This window comes from Candidozyma auris, chromosome 1 (assembly GCF_003013715.1).
Source record: "Candidozyma auris chromosome 1, complete sequence".
Classification (NCBI taxonomy): Eukaryota; Fungi; Ascomycota; class Pichiomycetes; order Serinales; family Metschnikowiaceae; genus Candidozyma; species Candidozyma auris.
In genome coordinates this window covers 935602-955363 of record NC_072812.1, presented here as the reverse complement: position 1 = coordinate 955363, position 19762 = coordinate 935602, and the positions used below count along the sequence as shown (strand labels likewise).

At 49.4% G+C, this 19762-nt stretch overlaps 9 protein-coding genes across 9 annotated transcripts; 5 read left to right on the top strand and 4 right to left on the bottom strand. All coding sequences in view use genetic code 12, as the record gives it.

Annotated features, from left to right (window-relative positions):
* Positions 1 to 182: 182 nt before the first annotated feature.
* CJI96_0000443 (uncharacterized protein) lies at positions 183 to 887 on the top strand (the record flags this gene model as incomplete). Its single annotated transcript, XM_029034668.2, has 1 exon — positions 183 to 887. The coding sequence occupies one exon, from the start codon at positions 183 to 185 to the stop codon at positions 885 to 887; it is 705 nt and encodes a 234-aa protein (XP_028889910.2).
* Positions 888 to 2150: 1263 nt separating this feature from the next.
* On the top strand, positions 2151 to 3743 carry SCW4 (Scw4p; the record flags this gene model as incomplete). Its single annotated transcript, XM_029034667.2, has 1 exon — positions 2151 to 3743. The coding sequence occupies one exon, from the start codon at positions 2151 to 2153 to the stop codon at positions 3741 to 3743; it is 1593 nt and encodes a 530-aa protein (XP_028889909.2).
* A 383-nt stretch (positions 3744 to 4126) lies between these two features.
* CJI96_0000441 (uncharacterized protein) lies at positions 4127 to 6349 on the top strand (the record flags this gene model as incomplete). The annotated part of the gene is made up of 1 exon (XM_029034666.2): positions 4127 to 6349. One exon carries the CDS (start codon positions 4127 to 4129, stop codon positions 6347 to 6349), a length of 2223 nt encoding a protein of 740 aa, XP_028889908.2.
* Positions 6350 to 6484: 135 nt separating this feature from the next.
* CJI96_0000440 (uncharacterized protein) lies at positions 6485 to 7366 on the top strand (the record flags this gene model as incomplete). Its single annotated transcript, XM_029034665.2, has 1 exon — positions 6485 to 7366. The coding sequence occupies one exon, from the start codon at positions 6485 to 6487 to the stop codon at positions 7364 to 7366; it is 882 nt and encodes a 293-aa protein (XP_028889907.2).
* A 661-nt stretch (positions 7367 to 8027) lies between these two features.
* CJI96_0000439 (uncharacterized protein) lies at positions 8028 to 9050 on the bottom strand (the record flags this gene model as incomplete). The annotated part of the gene is made up of 1 exon (XM_029034664.2): positions 8028 to 9050. One exon carries the CDS (start codon positions 9048 to 9050, stop codon positions 8028 to 8030), a length of 1023 nt encoding a protein of 340 aa, XP_028889906.2.
* Positions 9051 to 12910: 3860 nt separating this feature from the next.
* On the bottom strand, positions 12911 to 13276 carry CJI96_0000438 (uncharacterized protein; the record flags this gene model as incomplete). Its single annotated transcript, XM_029034663.2, has 1 exon — positions 12911 to 13276. The coding sequence occupies one exon, from the start codon at positions 13274 to 13276 to the stop codon at positions 12911 to 12913; it is 366 nt and encodes a 121-aa protein (XP_028889905.2).
* A 1810-nt stretch (positions 13277 to 15086) lies between these two features.
* On the top strand, positions 15087 to 15743 carry CJI96_0000437 (CCR4-NOT core subunit CDC36; the record flags this gene model as incomplete). Its single annotated transcript, XM_029034661.2, has 1 exon — positions 15087 to 15743. One exon carries the CDS (start codon positions 15087 to 15089, stop codon positions 15741 to 15743), a length of 657 nt encoding a protein of 218 aa, XP_028889903.1.
* A 62-nt stretch (positions 15744 to 15805) lies between these two features.
* On the bottom strand, positions 15806 to 16630 carry CJI96_0000436 (retromer subunit VPS29; the record flags this gene model as incomplete). Its single annotated transcript, XM_029034660.2, has 1 exon — positions 15806 to 16630. The coding sequence occupies one exon, from the start codon at positions 16628 to 16630 to the stop codon at positions 15806 to 15808; it is 825 nt and encodes a 274-aa protein (XP_028889902.2).
* A 156-nt stretch (positions 16631 to 16786) lies between these two features.
* On the bottom strand, positions 16787 to 18412 carry CJI96_0000435 (uncharacterized protein; the record flags this gene model as incomplete). The annotated part of the gene is made up of 1 exon (XM_029034659.2): positions 16787 to 18412. The coding sequence occupies one exon, from the start codon at positions 18410 to 18412 to the stop codon at positions 16787 to 16789; it is 1626 nt and encodes a 541-aa protein (XP_028889901.2).
* Positions 18413 to 19762: the final 1350 nt, after the last annotated feature.

Here is a 19762-nt window from a genome sequence, read left to right as displayed (position 1 = left end):
AAATCCCAGTAAAAATGACCATCTCTACAATTGAATCGCCTCTTCTTTCTCTTCCACGGAGTTGACCACCCTATTCGTAATTCCCCATCTCGCACGTGACCCCACACGGTATTTCAGACAGGCTGGTTTCACCAAACAAGGTTCAAACAAAAACCAGTGTCCAACTTGCCAATTCCACGCTTATGAACGCTCTCTACAACCACGGTATAAAGCAGACACATCATCTCACGCGAGATCTAGCTTCGTTGGAGAAAAACCTTCTGACGTCGCCCATGTCGCTCCAAGGGTCCATCATCACATCGTTAACAGCATTTAAGAAAACCATAAAAGAGTACAATGACATGATTCAGCAGACAGGCGGGGGCGACGAGAAGCAGCGTGCAAGATTGGAAAAGTTCAACAGTGAATTGCAACAATTCCAAGAAAAATTTGACTCGTTACGCCAGCAAAGAGAGCTTCTTCTACAAGAAAACGACCACCAGGAGCTTATGGGCAGGCGACACGTTGCAGGAGCCTCTGAAAACCCGTACGAGGCAGAGTCACCAAGACTGGGGTACACCCAGAGTTACCACCACCAGCAACAGCAGCAGGCTTCCATGTCGTATCTGGAAGGGCTCTACAAAGAAAAGCAGTCGCTTTCTCGAGGGAGTCAGCAGCTTGACCAGATCTTGGAGATGGGCCAGAACGCATTTGAGGATCTCGTAGAGCAGAACGAGACATTGAGGAAACTTGGGTCGAAGTTTTCCGAGAGTTTGGTCACTTTGGGTGTGTCTCAAGGTACGATCAGAACTATAGAACGAAGGGCCAAGCAAAACAAGTGGCTTTTCTGGGGAGGGGTGATTATACTTTTTGTGCTTTTCTTTTTCATCATACGCTGGTTTCACTGAGTAGCGACGGTGCAGTGAGGAGGTTCTGGGGTAACAGTCGAAGGAAGTCCACAGACGATCCCGGCCGGTGCATGCGTTTCACAGCTTGCAGAAGGGTTCAGTGGAGAAGGAGCTCTACACGTGCTTGCCCTGGGTGTTGATGAGGGGGGGAGGGGGGTGAACCCAGCTTTCAATGAACAAAACGAAGAAATGTGTCTTGTGGTAAGGTATGCTTTTACTTAAAGCGTGCAATCAACGTCATCGATTTGGCTCAGTGTTCAGCGGCAAACAATCACAAAGATGAAGTGGAGGGAGTCTTCAATTTTGGAAATCTGAGGTCTCGGTAATCTTGGCTGCAAAATCCCGATGAGGTGGGGAATCGGGGTCCGCAGCCAACGCTTGTCGCGGACTTTTGACGGTGATGCGATGCAGCTCACAAATTATCAAGCCAAGACTATGTTTTCTTGGATATCCATGTGTGGTAGTCAGGTCCAATATCGTCGCTCCTAGTCGGAGAGGTGGAGGTCCGCCTTTTTCTTTACACTCGGCTACGATATGAAATAATTAAGGATCAGCCGATGGAGGTAAGACAGGGTTTTCAACGTTTCTTCTCGAGGTTGATTTGCAGAGCCACCTTATAGCAGAAGCGCTTTTGGTGCAAGGAAATGTGTCAAAATGCGCAGAGTTAACTGGGGTGTTACCTATTATGGCAATATTCTCAAATGTGTGCGTCGGGACAGTGGCCGAACACTGCGCCCAGTGGTAGTGATGCAGCAAGTTATAGCGTCGTAATTAGCCCAGAATGGTCAAAGCCTGGCTCTGTGCATGAGGTAGGGATGTGTGCTTGTCAACACTGCCGGCAAATGGAAGTGTTGTTGATACATCATAGGTATATCACTTTTCCTAAAAGGGTATACGTACTGCACACACTTAATGGCTGCGAAATCTGTCTTTTGCCTAATGGGGCATTTCTACTGTGAGTCTTGGTTCTGGTCTCTGAGCTTTCTATTGATTTTTACCTTTATACCACTTTCGGCTGCTTGCAACAATCCGTCGGCTGTTGTTGATACATCGCCACTATATATCCGATTTATTCCCCCCACATTTTGTGGAAAAGCTAAAGAACTGGCCCTCAGAAGTTCATCGACTTTCCTTCTTACCCTTTTACCTTTCTTGAACGTTTGAGCCTTGTCCTCAAGGTTATTTTGTTTTTCAGTTTCGCTTCTGTTTGTTGACTTTCCAATTTTCTTCTGGGTTTGACTGTTGGTTCTTTAACCTGCCACAATGCAATTAAAGCTTCTTATGTTCGCTGCCCTAGCAGCAGCAGCTCCGATAGAGGACGTCAAGCGGGATGTCGTCACTTTGACAACAACTGCAAATGTTGGTTGGGCTGAGCTCCTCAGTGGATCCGCTGAGACTACCACTGCTGCTCCAGCTCCAGCCCCTGAGCCTACTGCTACTTCCAAAGGCTTCTTCGCTCAGCTCTTTGGCAGCGATGATACCACCACTGCTGCTCCAGCTCCAGCCCCTGAGCCTACTACCTCTTCCAAGGGCTTCTTTGCGCAGCTTTTTGGCAGCGATGATACCACCACTCCGGCTGCTGCCGCCGCTACTCCTGTCCCTACTACATCCGCTGCTGCTACGGGTGCTACGGCTGCTTCGACTCAGGCAGCCTCGTCAGGTAGCAAACTGGGAGGGTTCCTCAGTTCACTACTTAGTCTTTTTGATGGATCCTCGTCACTGAGCTCCACATCTACAACTTCAACTTCGAGCTCTGCGCCCGCGCCCGCAAGCTCGAGCTCAGGATCGCTGAGTTCAGGTGGCCTTCTCGGCTGGCTAAGTGGTTTGTTTGGTGGATCCTCGGGCTCCTCGGGCTCTTCAGGCTCCACAGGGATCTCTTCAGGCACAGCCGGTTCTGGCTCATATACCCCATCACAGACTAGCGGCGGTGCCAGTAGTGCAGGTAGAGAAACCCCAGGGTTCACCGAACCCGTGGTTGTGGGCGGTACTGGAGACGGCTCGGACTCATCGCAACCGCTGCTGAGTGCTTCCGCTGCTTCGGACTCCCATGTCGCCAAAATCGCTGCTTACGCTGAGAAGGGTGCTGGAATCACCTACTCTCCATACACTAAGAGCGGTCAATGTAAGACCGCAAGCGAGGTTGCCTCTGACATTGCCAAATTGAGATCTTTCAATCTCATCAGACTTTATTCTGTGGACTGCTCCGGTATCCAGAATGTGGTGAGCGCCATGTCGTCATCGCAGAAGCTCTACTTGGGTGTGTGGTCAATTGACAACTTGGACAGCGACTTGAGCAACATGGCTCAGCAGGTCAATAGCGGCTCTCGTGGCTGGAATGCTGTTCACACTGTTGCCATTGGCAACGAGCTTGTCAATGCCGGCACCAAAACTGCCTCTCAGGTGAGAAACGCTGTGAACGAGGCCAGACAGTGGTTCAAGCTGAACGCTCCTTCTTACAATGGCTACATTGTCACTGTTGACACCTTGGCGGCTGTAATGGCCGATTCACTGATGTGTGACATCTCGGATTACCTTGCTGTGAACTGCCACCCATACTTCAGTGGAGTGGAGGCTCTGACTTCTGGCTCTTGGTTGAAGCAGCAAGTGGCACAGTTGAGGAGTCACTGCAACAACGGCAAGGACATTCTCGTCACTGAAAGTGGCTGGCCTTCCTTTGGTAATACTGTGGGAGAGGCGGTTCCTTCCTTGCAAAATCAGTTCAGTGCCGTCCGGTCGTTGGGGAATGTGATGGGCAGTGAAGTGATCATGTTCACTATGTATAATGACTACTGGAAAAACCCTGGCTCCTGGAACGTCGAGCAGCACTGGGGTATTTACGGCGATCCAAGCGTTTAAGAGGGCATATCCTTGTACGCTAGATGTTATGTGAAAATTATATCAATGTATAAGTACGGTTTTTCAGAGACGTAGGCAAAAAGTAATGGCTGCGAAAAAAATGAGCCAAAACAAAAAAAAAAAAAAAGAAGTAAGTGTGAGCACTTGGAAGCACGAACTAATAATCGACACAAAGGTTATAATCTTTTCAACTTCAAAAGAGGCATATTCTGTCTAGATCATTTAGATTTCCATGATTACGAGTCTCCATTCTTCATAACGTATGGCTACCACTTCCAGTACGTGTGCGGCCCAAAAAGACTACGCACCATGAAATAATCCATAAACAACCATTCACTTTAACACTAGCGTTGTACAGTCCCTCCACACAACCTCTAGACGCCATGTCCGAAAGAGAAATAAAAAAACTCGCCACAAGGCTCAACGGGTTCATTGAGCTGGTGTACCTGTTGAAAAACAACGCTGGTGCGTCCATCGCCAATGACTTCCACAAACTTCCTCCTAGAACTGGCACAGACTACTATAAAGTGATCACCCGCCCGATTTCGCTCCACATCATCGCTAGACAGGTGAAAAGACTAGCCTACAGGGATGCCCAGGAGTTTGTACGTGACTTGGCACAAATAACGTGGAATGCACGCCACTACAACGAGCCAGGGTCTCAGATCTACGAAAACGCTCTAATCTTGGATAACTTAATCAAGGATACCGTGATTCCCAAGCTTTCTTCGGATAAGAATCTCGCGTTGCTGACGAATGTGCACTATCCTGATTTGGGTCCCTTGGACGACTATGACCATCTTGCAATGGATGGTGAGGGCAATAGTGCACTGCCATTCATGAAGAATGAGGACTACGACGACGACGAGCACTCTTCCTCGTACCACTCGCACAGCAAGTCGTCATCTCAAGCTTTAAAAGCGGCAGAGGGCGGTGTGAGGCGTGGGCGTCCTCCTATTATCGACAAGCCATACGAGTCCAGGATTAAATCGATTCTCAAGAACTTCAAGAGAATACGCCATCCTGACGATGAAAACCTCATCTTGACTTCCCACTTTGAGAGGTTGCCCGATAAGTCGACACCGGGCTACTACAACATCGTCGCACACCCCATCTCCCTACATGAGATTAGAACAAAGGTGCGTTCGAGAAAATACCACGATGTGCAACAGTTCCTAGACGATTTGAACCTCATGATTGGAAATGCCAAATTGTACAATGCCTCTGATCCTGCAATGATGAACGATGTGCTTATGTTTGAAAAACAAGCATCAGAAATTATCGATAAGGAGATGGCAAGACCCGAGAAGGATTTCATTGTCGCTACGACCGGTTCAGATAATCCAAAAAGCCTCAAGACACCTATAGATTCTGTCACTGTAAATGGCCGCGCATATAAGGTCGGTGACTGGGTTCTCATAAAAAACCCTAATGATGCTAACAAGCCAACCTGTGGTCAAATTTTCCGATTGTGGACCTGTGACGGTATTGAGTACACTAATGTTTGTTGGTACATCCGTGCAGAGCAGACCTGTCATCGTGTGGACAGATTGTTCTACATGAACGAGGTGTGCAAAACCGGTGAATATAGAGACCACTTGGCTGAAGACATTGTTGGACCATGTTACGTGATCTTCTTGACCCACTATCAGAAAGGTGACATACCTCCTAACTTGCTTCCTCCAGGTTCAGAGTGGTTCATATGTGAATTCCGATACAATGCCAACAACTATGTCTTCAACAGAATTAGAACGTGGAAGGCCTGTTTGCCCGACGAGATCAGACATATTGATCAGCCAATCGTTCCTATCAATGAGCCTAGAAAGCTTATCAAGTATGAGTCTCCTATCAAGCATTTGTTGCCCGCCAACGCCTACGACGAAATGCCAGCGTCTCCTCCTCAGCAGGGCGCCAATCCCAATGGTCCGCCAGTTGTTGGCTCAGTCTACCTTAGGCCCCCATTCTATAACGATGAGCTTGGGCAGTGTTCGACGTCGCCAAATGTTGCACCAGCCCCCGAGTTCGACGACCCCGTGTCTGGTCGTAAGGCCTACATCTTCACACCAGTTTCTCAGCTCAAGTCTGTGACTGGATCAGGTATATACTCTTCCTCGGGCACACGTTCTGTTTCTGTGAACTACATTCCAGGGCAGCACGAAGATGCCCCACTCCCAAGTAACCCAGGGAACCCGTCTTTTGACAACTACAGACAGCCATACACACCCCAGCCTCCAGCACAACCCCCAATTGGTACATACAAGCCGTACGTGCCAAAGACTTACCGAGCTGACTCGCCTGCAATCAGCTCACGTGCGACTCCACCGGTTGCATCTCCTGCTGCTTCCGGTTACCATGCCTCAACTTCGGTATACTCTACAGTTCTACCAGGAGGAGTTGTTTCGTATGTTGAAAAGGCCCCAGAAGAAGGTGAAGAGTCTTCTGACTTGGGAGAAGTGAGTAAGTCTCTCATCAACTTGAATGGGCAAAAAATATGGTTCCGTTCACCCCCCTCGATGATTAGTGGCATTACGGTGAACCCCGTGGGCCACAGCGCTAAGTATTTGGCCTGGAAGGCGAAAAAGCAAAAGACAGGTGAAGCAGCTTAAAGCTGTCTATTATAAAAAGCTCGCTGTTTTCCCTCTTCCGCTTTGCGAACAGCTGTGTACGCGTGCAGTACACTATCTAATCGCGACGAAACTGAGCATTCTTCACCATATCATCAGGTCCAAGATAAACTTTCAATGCTTAAGCAAGCTTCCGAGTTCAAGGAGTATCTACGTAATCTGAAACGGATCGTAGCCCTTGTTGGCGCCGGGCTCTCGGCTTCATCTGGCCTACCGGTATTTAGAGGAAGCCAGGGCCTCTGGAAAAACTTCAACATGATAGACTTGGCCACACCAGACGCATTTTATATCGATCCCGGCCTCGTGTGGCAATTTTATGCCTGGAGACGACACATGGCGTTGGCGGCACAACCCAATGCTGGCCACAGAGCGCTTGCAGCGCTTTCGCAAGATCCTAGCAAGGAGTTTCTCACGATCACCCAGAATGTTGATGGGCTTCTGACGCGAGCAGGTCACAATAAAAGACATCTTTACGAGATTCATGGCTCCCTTTTTGAACTACGATGCACAAGTTTCACTTGCACGCACCGTGAAGAAAATTATGACGACCCGCTCACGGAGACCCTCAGATGTGACGATGAATACGAACGAAACACTAATGACGAGTCAATAGATACGGATACGCTGCCGCAGTTCAGCCCCATTAAGGAACTAGCGGTCAAGGACCTCCCGCCATGTCCAGTCTGTGGCTCACTTATGCGACCAGGCGTGGTGTGGTTTGGTGAATCGCTTCCCTTGCGGGCACTCGACGGTATAGATACTTTTCTTGAGTCTGGACCTGTCGATTTGATTCTTGTCATTGGTACCAGTGGGACTGTTTATCCTGCGAACGGGTATGTCGAGAGGGTGCGCCAACTCGGGGGAAAAGTTGCTATCTTCAATACGGACATTGAAGAGGATGTGGTTGCAGGTCGTGTTGCCGATACTTGGGGGTTTCAAGGAGACGCAGCCAAATTGTTGCCAGAGCTAATTGGAACCCGAAGCAGCAGCCAAGTGTGACCTAAACAAGGTACAAATGTGCAACAGCCAAGTATGACTCAAGGAAGGTACAGATGTGCATCAGCCAGGTATCTAAGCGCTGAAGGAAGACAGTATATAAGAAATGAAGATTGTGCAAGCCGAAGTGTGGAGGCACCAGTGCATGGTAAAGTTTTGGGCCAATGGAATGCCGACGTAATCCCCTTGTAGCGCAAAGCTCGTACTATATCCACGAAGTCTAAGCTTATCGCATTGGCGGAGTCATGTGTGCAAATACCCTCCCCTCCTTGTCCTTCAGCAGTCTCTGAAGCCGGCGTTTTCCTATTGCCCCTGTCTCATGTCTCATGCTTATAGAAGGAGGCACTCGCATGGTTTGCAGCCATTTCGCAGTAAGGTAAAGTCAGCAGAAACTCTCAAGTCAAATCCACTCAGCCCCTGATATCAAAAAAATCATATACTTAAAAGCATTTACACCACCTCTACATCGTCACCTCGCTCTCGTCTCGCTCGTTGCTCGTTATCTATGAATTAAAGTAGCTGTTAGGTTCTTTGATCCAGGGACTCGCGGCCAGCGCTGCCCTCACTTACTCACTCACTCACTCACTCACACCTTCACTCACTCACTCATGCACTCACTCACACCTTCACTCACATTCTCCATCTCAGTCTCTTACATCCACCCTTAAACCACACTTCGCTCAAACTCCAAGCCAAAACCAAGGTTCAGAAGACTGCTGGCTCTGTCACGGCGTCTGCTTTTGGGCGACTTGGACGCCTTGTAGAATGGATTGCCCACATAGGTGGCCTTGCGGTCTCTCGGCCGGCGGGTGGAGGAGGGCTTGCGCGCAATCGCCAGCGCCAGAAACAGCCTCTGCATTTTGGGGACCCCAGGGCGCTCAGGCAACTCGACAATCACCGGGATGGAGTCCATCGAAAGCGACCGCCAGCTGCGTAACGTCGCCCTGGGGTCCATCTTCTTGGTTATTGCCAGCGTCAGGTGTTCAGCAGGCGCTTTGTTGCAGCAGGGAGAGCTGCCAATTGGGTAGTTGGAGTTGGTCGCCGAAGCCAGACCAAGGAGAGCGCTGGGGCAGCAGGGCGTAGCGGTGGAGTTGGCAGCGGCAGCACTAGCAGCACTAGCAGAGCCAGTGCAGTCTGGCGCCGAGTAAGACCGCGCGGTAGCGTGTTGCAAAGGTCTCTTCACCGCAGGAACTGGGACACCAGTGTCGGTGGTGATGAAAGGCAAGGAAGCGCTTTTGGAGGAAGAGGGAGCTGGGCCCGACCGTGGCACGAGCCGGGCGATGTTTTTGGGTGGCGCCAACGGCGGACCCATAGGGTGCAGCGACAGCGACAGCGACTGGAGCAGGCCGCTCATCAACAGCAGCAAGGACCGGTCGTCCAGGTCCTTCAGGGCCATTAGAGGCGACAGGAGCCTCATGGGCTGCTGGGGCTGCTGGTGAGGCAGAGAAGGCAGCACTCGCGGCGACGAGTGAGGCAGCAGCAGCCCCAGGAGCAGCGGCAGCAGCAGCAGCGGCGGCGGCGGCGCGCCCAATGCCAGCAGGGCCATTTTCGCTGTGATTTGCTGGTAGCTCTCGAGGTAGCGAGTGTCGAACTCGTCGAGGGCCTCCTCGAGCTTGTGTACGTTCACATTTACGTTGACGTTCCCGTTGACGTTCCCGTTTACGATTCCGTTGACGTTCCCGTTCATGACGTCCTTTCACCGGGCACGTTAGTTCAATTGACTGGCAGGTGAATCAATTGGCTGATTGTGCTGATGAGGAATGCAACTGCTAGGCAGCCGATGAGGTAGCAATGTGTCGAAACAGATACACAACCGGCGAACTAAATCTCAAGTACCACAGAGAGAGAGAGAGAGAGAGATTTGAGAGCAAACCCTGGTGCCTATATAGTGATGAACAACCATTTTTTTTTCATTTTGCATTTTGCATTTTGCATTTTGCATTTTGCATTTTGCATTGGGCTCTACACAAGCATAGCCAATTGCGTGCACACGGCGGCGACACGAAGACAAAAAAGTGAAAATTAACAAATGCAGTGAAGGCTCTGGACGCAGATCGACGCTTGGGCCGCACCGCACTTGCACTTCTTGCACTGCACCAACCTCAGTGACAAGGTCCACGGTGCAGCGAGGGCTGAATATCGTCTTTGTTGCACTTCTGGAGCACAGGCGGTGGGCGATTATTGTGGTCGGGATGCGGTTTAGGTCTAATTTGTAGATGACGATTCCGTTCTATTTCTTTCTTCTCTTTATTGGCCCAAGCGGAGAATGGTGCCTTTCTGGGGTCTTGGGGACAATGGAGTTCTGGAGGACCAGTTGGTCCGGTTGCAAGGGAGACAGCAGGACGTAAATTGGACAGCGGCCCTGGGGGGAAGGCAGTCTCTGACCAGGCTTTTGGCGCGGACGAGGGAGGGAGAAGAAAAAAAAAAAGTGAGCGAAGTGCAAGGAATAGGTGGGGGGTGAAGCGAAAATGTGGACTGTGCAAGTTAATTGAGGCGAAAGAGACTTCTGGTAGGATACAGTAGCACAAACCACTAGGTTTGTGTGATACGCAATTGCCCCCTATGCGTTTGCTGGCTCCAAGAAGAAGTATCGGAATACAATAAGATCTAGGGCCAAAGGAAGTTTGGAGCTAGATAGGGTGAACCAATCGCTCGTACTACCCCGATGGGCACAATAGACTTGGAGCAAAGAGAGACCACATTTGTCGGTGCGACATGGAGGGAGCGACGAAAAGGGGGACCGGGGACGGCCATTGCAGGCCGCGAGCGAGCGAGCGAAGGAAGGTCTACCTTTTTTTTTCCATCTTGGCCCGTTTTTTCCCTCACCTTTTGTGCTTGCCTCGATTGAGGTATGGGCTGACGACACGGAATGCTGACAAGACGCCCACAGGAAGAATACAAGACTTAAGCCCGCCGGCCGGGGCGGTAATCTTGCTTTATTCCTCATCGGGAGTAGGAGGTCCTGCCGGAGAGGAGACATTTACCGAACCTATTTTTCTTTTTGTTTAACCTTCACGTGCGTTTCAGCTTCTCCATGTTTTCTTCGCTTTCTTGTTGTTTCCCGAAGGCTACGTTTTCAATTTTCGGTCTGTAGTGGTCTCTCTCAATGCTACCCGAATAAGATAGCGCGCTGTCTGAGGAGGTTTAATTGGTGAAATATGTGGAAACGAGCAGACATACTTCCACTGGTAGTCTGCATCGCTCACCAGCTTCATGCCCTCTAAATCTCTCTATTCTTTGTGCTAAATGACGATCCCGCCAGATCGAAGAAAAGAATCGACATCGCACAATTTTACTAGCCACAAGGCAAAATGCTTACTTGTTTCGAGTAGGCAAACTTGCACATCTTCTGACATAAACGCATAAAAAAGGTGGAGGCCCGGTTCCCTTCATCCCCGAGGTTCCGCCCACTTCCCCTATTCTATTTTCACACTCTGTATCCCCCAAGCAAGTCGCACAGCGTGGGCTGATTGAGCCTGCGACCTTTCTCGTTTTACCCTCCGGCGCCTTAGAGCGCCCGCACACCAGCGCCTCCAGTGCCACCTCCGTGGCTTGCTCCATTGTCGCTCCGTGACGCCTAACGGCCTTACGAGCATGATCAGCACCCAACAAACCTCAAATGCACTGGACATCAGTTGCAATTGACCTCAATTGCAACGGGTTTTATTTGCAATTGAACACCACCATGGTTTAAGGTTTAACCGGCCTCAACTCGCCAACCTGTTCTTTCCGGTGCCCTGCTTCCTCCGGTGGCAGAACAGTGTGCCTACCCGGGCTGCAATCACTGCTGTTTCGGGCGAGCTACACCTCCCTATGTGTGGCAGCTCATTGTCGTCCCGAGTAGTGTCTGGGGCGCCATGGCCGCGGCGCGTGCCGTAAATGCGGTGCCCTATCTTGCGAGCAAAATTGTATAATGCGCTCTGCCTTCGTCAGAAAAACAAGGCTTCCTCGACTTTGCTCTTCCTCCGCATTCCTGCCAGTCCTGGCGAGCAAGCGACAATTCTGGCGAACGCCTGTCCGTGGGGTAGCGGTCCAGCAGCCCTTCGTAACGGCGGCGGCAGCAATCGAGAACGAACAAGTGGCTGCAACTGGGATTGCAGCGGTGTATAATTTCTCACATCTGATTTGATATACTACCTTTTATGGCTGCTTTATTCGGCACCCAGTTGTTGGATGCAAAATAATCCGCTGCCGTCGCTGTCGTCGCTGTGTGTCGCCTTTAGTGAGGGCACTATGACGACGAATTTGTGGCCGCTTTTTTTTTCTCACGGATTGCGCCATAGACGCTGTGAACCTCTCGTGGCCTTGTCCCTTTGTTGGATCAATTGGGTGCCGTACAAAGAAACATGTCGTGCGGCAGACGTCACAAAGCAAACTTAATGGGGACCGGAAAAGTGGCAGCAGATTATCGTCATTTTCCATTTTTTTGTAATTTACTCCTGTTTTGGCAGCAGTGCCGCCCTCCCGCGACCATGACAGGCGGCTGCATGTTCGCTGCGTTGAAGCCGGCCTCGCACGTCGCTGCCTGAGCACTGGGTGAGGGCGAGCACAGAGAGACGGCATTTTTTTTATATATATGGGCCTGGCATTTGGCTCTACCGCCTGCGATGAACACCCGAATTCTCTTTTTGTCATTTTGTGATCCTCGTGGCACCAGTTGCTCCAGCCCTCGATGTGCCGGACCAAATTGTCTCTGGTTTTTTCGTGCACACACGGGCCATGGCCCACATTATCGGGAAGCTTATTTACAAGCAAGCACTGGGGAGAACCTTCATTGACGCCGTCCACTGTGCGAACTGGCCAGAGGTGCTCCCTGCTTGTTTTCTTCGGCTTTGATACTGTTTCAATCGCACGTCGCATCGTTAGTCTGCTCAGAAATGGACCCGGTCTAGTAGCAAGGGCTCCACGTAGAAAGAGGGGACATTTGTGGGTGTCGGTTGTGCAATTTCGTTGTATTTTTGAGCACTCAGTCGCAAGACCAAAAACGTTCGGAGATCTCTCGATGTTTACCTTCTTCATGCTGCGTGATGTTTTTATGATTTGCCTCGGGCTCGCTAGTGCTTGGTCCCTGGTGCTTGGTCCCTGTCGATCTAAAGGCTTAACAGCACAGAACGATACCCAAGGTAATGCGCTGGCGCTAACAATCATGCGAAACGTTCTCTTGTATGCTGAAACAGTTTAAGCGTTGCATTTGCGCTCACCTCCAGGGCTCCTCGGCAAAGCTCCTCGACTACACTTGCGCTTTTGTAGGCATCTGCGGCAAAAACGTCGTCGACCGTAGTCTTCATTTGGGGTCTATATTCGTCTATATTATTAAGAGGCACTGAAGGATGCGTGGAAGGAATGTTGAGAGTCGAAGATTTCCTGAAACACTTGGCAGTCGAAGACATCTCAGGCAGAAGCCCTCGAGTGTGCAGCCTAACTTTCTGCAGAGGGCCATACTTTTTTCGCGTGGTACTTGCCAATCACGCTCTGAAGCAGCACCGCTGGAAAAGGACCCGATCCTCGCCGATCAAGGAAATTCGCCTGTTTCTCACTTTTTCTCGCCTATACCGCCAGCTGCAACCGAACGTCTCTGTGAGATGCATCGTACGCTGGAGGTGGTGCCGAAGGCGTCTCTGGCGGCACATACATAAACGCTGTGTTGTTTGTCTCGTTGTGGATCCGAGTTTCCTGGTTCACCAGCTGCACATTAATAGTCTCGGGCCTGACGCCGGGGCCGTAAGCCGTTTCGCTGTTAAAATTCTGCTGCTTATACTGCTGTTGGAGAAGCTTCACTTTACGGCGGCGGTAGTACCAGCACATGATGCCAATGAAGACACAAACACAAAAACCGACAACGGCTATGGCAATGGCGCCACCAAACGAAAGGCCACCGTTACCAGAGCCACCGTAGCCGTAAACAACCACCATGAGAGGAAGTGGTAATGAATGTCCTTTTTTTTTTAAAAATGAGACTAAGAAAAAGATTTCACTGGGCCATCGTTTTTATAGTCGTGGGGCGGCCTGGTGAAATGCCATGGGCGGTGCAGGATATGCCATTGAGACCTACGGCTCTACAAGCGAGAAGTGATGTAAGATTTAAGAAAATTGAATGACTAGATGCGTGAAGACCACGCATTATCTGTGAATTTGCCCTTTTGGAGGCTGCTGTGACTCAAGGCGAAGGTGACTTGTAGGCTGCCGCCACTGCTCGCGCCCACCTCGTATTTGAGTGGCTCGCTGCAGAAGGTCAGGTTCAGCCGCGCTAATTCACCGCTTAGTGCCAGTGTCCTTCGCCAGCGCGGGTGACCCTTGGCACGGCTGCTTGGGGTCCCCCAGGACCCCAAAAGCGGCCTCATATGGAGATTTCGCAATCACCGCCTGTGGTGGCCAGTTTCGTAGGTGTAAGATCCACCTCGCCAAAAATTTGAAATTTCAGTTCAACCTTGTTGGACTTGTGTCAGCTCTTTTGCCTATGCCGTGCCGGGTGTATACGTTGATGGCTGATGGTGAGCTAATGGAGGTGGCCTCACGACTCCCTTCGACGAGGGCTTCATCGCGACACCTCCCTGGGGCGCAGACGACTCAATGGTTACGCCGTGCCAGCCCCACTGGAGCTCGTTGAAGAGCCCTGGGCGGTAGCAGCAGATGATGATGGTGACGATCACGGCGATTCCAAAGATCGAGCATCCGGCAATGATGAGGCCGAGTGCTACTGCCGATAGTTTTTTTGCTGACTCAGATGTTTCTCTGGCGTAGTTGATGTACATTGGGGGTGGTGTTTTGGTGGGTTGAGTAGTTGCGTACTGTTTGGCGCCATTTGGGCTTATGTACCTCCCCTGGAGACTAAACTGGGGGAAATTGGCATCTATTGTCCAGGCGAGGTCATAGGGCGCGGGCCTAGCGTAGAGGTGACCCAGGGCACGACGAGAGAGAAAACTGTGATTACCCAGGCAAAGCCTCCCTCACGAACCTTTGGAGGCTCAATATGTGAATGTGGCTGCTCAGACAGGAGCGGTGACCAATGGGTTTGGGAAAGTGAGACTTGGCATCTTTGCCGTTGAAGGGACTGCTGAAGTGTCTGTTGAAGTGGGTGGATGCGAGGTGCAGTTGGAATAGCGTTGATGGTGGTGATGGTGGATTGCGGAAATGGGGAATGTGAGGTGCACTAAGGCCAATGCCGTGTTGGACGTTGATTGAGAACATAATTATATGAGCTGATTACTCTAAGCTTTTAAGGGGATATATTTCATGGCCAAAGCGATTTGAACTTGGGGATGGAGGTCCTATGTTTGATTATGGGTGCTGGGGTCATCATACGTAGGGGTTTGCGCAAGTGAGGGTAGATTTCGCAGCCATTTCTGAGCTCACTTATGTACCACCTCCTCAGCACATGTAGCTTTTTTTCAAGTAATTAGAAAAATTCTCGTAAACCAATCGGTATTGAACAAAACGCCTCGGGGAATTTACCTTTTATGAGTTCTTTACTGGAAAACCTGTAGCTTCCAAGCTGATGCATGGCAGTCCACAACACTGACTACCGTAGTCGGGAAGGTGATAACACAATATTGGTTCCAACCAGCAACCTCGAATGTGCCTTGGAGCAAATTCATCCTCGACTAAACCAAACCTGACGACTTTGCTGGGGGCCCTTCCCGATCCAACTCCATTGAGGGTCACGTGCAGATATCAACACTGAACAACTTCTCTCGCTTCTTCTTCTACCGCACAGTACACTAGCATGTCCACAAACTCCCCGAAACCTATGTCGACATCAACGAGCCGTGCTGCTGGTCTTCCCCCTGGGCTCCAGCCGTCTCGGTCAACCAATCAGACTCCAGTAAATAATGGCGAAGCTTCCAACGGTGCTCCTGCAGCAGACATCGACAGCTTTGGCCTCAAAGGCATTGCTCTGCTTCTAAGGATGGACCAGACTGAAAAGAACCTGTTTGCATATGGACAGGACGTCCAGCTTTTAGGCTTGGACTTGAGCGACAACAGCAGCATTTTGAAAAACATGGCATCTCCTTGGCAGGAAACAAGTCGTACAGAAGTGGAACCTTACTTTCTGTTGCCTGAGTCTATCCAACAATCGAAGATAGTACCGCCACCGGAACCTTGCGATACAAAGATTCTGTCGTTTGCCGACGAAACTCTCTTTTACATTTTCTACACCAAGCCTCGTGACACATTGCAAGAATACGCTGCCAGAGAATTAGTGGCTAGAAATTGGCGATACCATAGGGATATACAGGTATGGCTCACAAAAGACTCCAACGTGGAGCCGGTGCTTATCAGCCCAGATGTGGAACGAGGCGTGTACATCTTCTTCGACCCCCACAATTGGGAGAAGATACGGAAGGAGTTCGTGCTACATTACTCCTCGGTGCAAGCCTAGAATGTGCGAATCCCTGGAATGGGCTTCTGATGACGTGATTGTATTATTTAGCAGGACTTCGATCAGTCCTTTTGGTAGATAACTTTATCCACCTTCACCTCATTGTTGATGTAAGTATAAATGTATAGGGTGCATCTCGAACCGTTCGTTTCTAGAAGACAAAAGGAGGGAATAGGGTCGTTGAGTTTACCGTCGTCTTCGTTGTTCTCTTCCTTCTTAGAGTTGGAGCTGTTTTCGTCTTTATCAGCAAGTTCTTCCTGAGATTCCTTTTTATCTTGACCATCACCTTCGCTGGACTTCTCCGTCTTTTCGTCGACCTTTTCCTCAGTCATACCCTCGTCATTGTCATCATCAACATCCTCCTCCTCCTCTATGTCATCGATTTCAGGCCAGCCAAAATGAAATGCTCCGCTGGCACTTCCCGGATTGATAAAGTACTTGCCATCCAAAGTGTACGCCTCGACTCTATGCGTGCCTCCCCAAATCAAAATATCAACGTTGATTTCCCTTGCAAATGCTAGCAACGAAAGCGGATCATTCTGAGGCATTATCTGGTGGCCATTGGTAAAGCCTATGCGAAAGTTGTCCACAGTGATCACCTTGTACTGCGGCAAGTTGGAAGGGTTCCCCAGAATATGCTCTAATTGCTGCGATATAACACTGGGATCATCGAATTCACCCTGGACAATATGGAAAGAAGGAGAAATGTTGTATAAGTATTGTAATGTCTCCTTAGACTGCGTGATATTACCTAGACACACAACTTGGGAAATCTTTGGATTCGAAGGGTATGCATTGCTGTTCGGTGCTAGAAGCCTAAGAAACTTCTGTGGGATTCCCAGCAGTCTATCTGGGATGTAGAGGTCGCCAATGGCTAAGGTGAACATGAAATAGATGTGAGGTGGTGATACCTATCTGTTCCTAAGTATATGTAGTTAGAAGCGCGCATATCATAGCTACCATTACTTGTACTGCTGATCGAATAATCAAAATTTCGGCAGACGCCGATATGAATTAAACATATTAGAGTTCAAACTATCTCTTTAGTGATTAGCTGTAAGCTTTTCCAACACCTGTGGGTAGTTGCGGAAGATCTCGTCGAATCTGTTCCTATTCGTCATCTGGAACACCTCAGGGTCCTTGGCCAAGGCAACAAAGAAGGTAGACACACCAGACTCGAGAACCACAAGCGACACACGAGTGATCTGTCCACTGACCAAGAAAGTAAAAGCGACCATTGGGGCGTAGTAAGCTCCGTCGCTGTTGTATGCGGGACTGGTGAACTTCAAGTAGAGGAAAGTGAATAAGGCGGCCACATAACCGGTGAACATGGCCCAGAAGTTCAATGAGGTGTTGATGAAACAGTCATTGATCAAAGCGTCCATACCCTTATTTCTGAGCAAGTCAACCGTCTCACGAGCCGATTTCAAGAAGCTCTTTCCGTACAAGCCAACATAGACGTAGGCATAGTGGTTGAAGTAGCGGAAAGCCCATTCAATAAAGCCAATGAAGAAGTCCAAGATAAGATAGCCACATCCAGCGCAGTTGTCGCCACTGGCAAAAGCGTTGCTCTTGAGAATTTCAATAAACGCTCTGAGCAATTGAAGAAGGGCAACGGTGAGGGAGCCAAAACAAATGGAGCCAAAGCAGTAAGTCAAGGCTCTCTTCAAAGCACCGAGTGCTGGCCATTTTGGCTCTCCCTGATCCGACAGGGCCAAATAGTACCATGTGCCATAAATACCAACGATGGTGACGTGAATGACATTCTTGATCACCTCAGAAATGTAGTATCCGGCAAAGAATACAAATACCAAGACACCAATGACCTTTGCGTTGGAACAGTTACCGCCGCTGACATCACAACCAGGGTTGCCCTCGGTAGGGTTGAACTTGACGTAAGTAGCAACAATCACCACCGAAAACAAGGCGCTGAAAGCTCCACTGATGACGGTACCAAAGAAGGCAACCACCAACGACGACTTATACCTTGTCATGACGTCAATGGAGATCTCCAACACTGTAGCTGAGAAAGGGATTCTGTGACGAGCGCTCCAGTAACACCAGGCCGAAATAAGAGAGAACAACAAGAACACAATGGCAGCCGACCAGTAGCGCTCGACAAAGTAGAAGATGGCTGTACCAATTCCCAAAACAACGTTCATGATGAGTCCCAAGATAATGAACCATCTCGCTTGTAAACGAGCAATCACAATCATCAACACCGAGAGCACCACGGCAATGACAATGGAAAAGGCGAACATAATCACTGTGTTTGTGTTCAAGGTGAACGTATTGTTATTATCGTAGATAGAGCCGCCCTGGAACAGCCATGTGTCCTTCAACGCTCTCACGGTGATCACAGCGACTGCAATGAACCCACACACAGTAGCTAGGAAGAACAAGGCAAAGGGCCAGTCGTTGAACTTTGGTTTCTGCACCTTGAAGGCATCATCGAAGTTTTCTGAATTATTGGGTTTTTCTGAAAATGGCCCATTGCTCTGGGCCTCTTGGTCCTGCTGGTATCCACCTTGACCCTGGTTGTAACCGCCATAGTGCTGATACTGCTGGTTCTGATCATACTGCTGGTTGTAGCCTCCGTAGCCGCCCGGGTTGGCAAAAGGCCCGCCGTCCTGCTGAGGTGGGGGTCCAGGAGGAGGGTTGTACGACATTGAAGAATTGAGGAGGATGAGGAAGAAGAAATAGTCAACAAGATGAAGGCCCTGTTTCTTCTCTTGCTACCTATCATGCGCCCGGCACATGGGCTTCCTTCGCAGCGCATAGCCGCATTCCTCAGGACAAGCTTCGAGAGGTGATGGCAAAAGGTGAATTGGATAAGGCGAGGGCTAATGTCGACTCCATGTGATTGTGTTGCATTAATAGCAGAGTGAAAAAAATGCTTAAAGAAATTCGTCAATTTTGCCTGACTCTTCTCTTGTTTTTTTGCCTGTGTACGTGAGTGAGTTCGCTGCACCGTTGGTGAGGCTTTGCAGCCTTTTGACAAGGTGACGGCAGCGACTGTTTTGGCCATGACAAATTAGGCAGGTAAAGAAGCAACCGGTAGTAGTATTTCAAAGTATAGAGATTCAAGATCCACATAGACTACATCTTGCAAACAATAATGATCTTGGATTTTATTCGCGTAGCGCCTGTATCAGTTCTTGGCGCTATTTGTGGCTGGTAAAAGGTAGCAAGTCGCTGGAGTGAGAAAAGTGAGACCCATGGTGACAAGAAAAAAGACAAGTTGAAGTGGGGGGGAGGTTGAGTTGAAGATACTTAGGTTTTTTTTTTTTTTTTTTATTGCCGTGAAAGTGTTTTGTATATTCACGTATCAGTGTATATGTCTCTTTTTTTTTTTTTCTGTTTCTTCTTTCTTTGATGTTGATGGCTGTTGCTTTTTGTGTGTGACAAGCACAATTACACACTTTTTGCAACCGCAGTGCGGCTTCTGGAGATGATGACGAGAATAGAAGCAAAGTTGAAGAATACAACAAACTGAATATAAATTGAAGAAATTAAAATCTGAAGTTAGCAATTGAGTGGCACACGAATCTTTGTCTATGGAGCTGTTCCCTCACTAAGAAGAACTTCTATCCGCTTGAGAAAAATTATTTTCAAGTACGGTAGGTTTTCTGAACAACTCAGCTATTACCCTACTAAAGAGATGTACGCAAGAGCCTAAGAAATCACCAACAAGCCGATGATGGCACTCGCAAAACATACGTAGTAGTCATCTTCGAGCCCCCAACTTCTTTGCAATTCACACCATCACCAGTGGATCTTAGTCCAACAAGCGCGATAGAATGGCTGCGAAAAATGAACCGCATTCGAATCTAGTTCACAATGCACCACAAAATGCTGCCAAAAGCTCCCCTCAATCTATATCATCTCGTCCAAGCGGCTAATGCTGCTTTTGGAGGTTTTATCTCTCGAATACCCCCACCTGGCCAATTCCGTTTCGCGCCAACGTACTTCGCTGGATTAACGGAATTTCTCCCGTGCTTATCGTACTTAAGGCAACA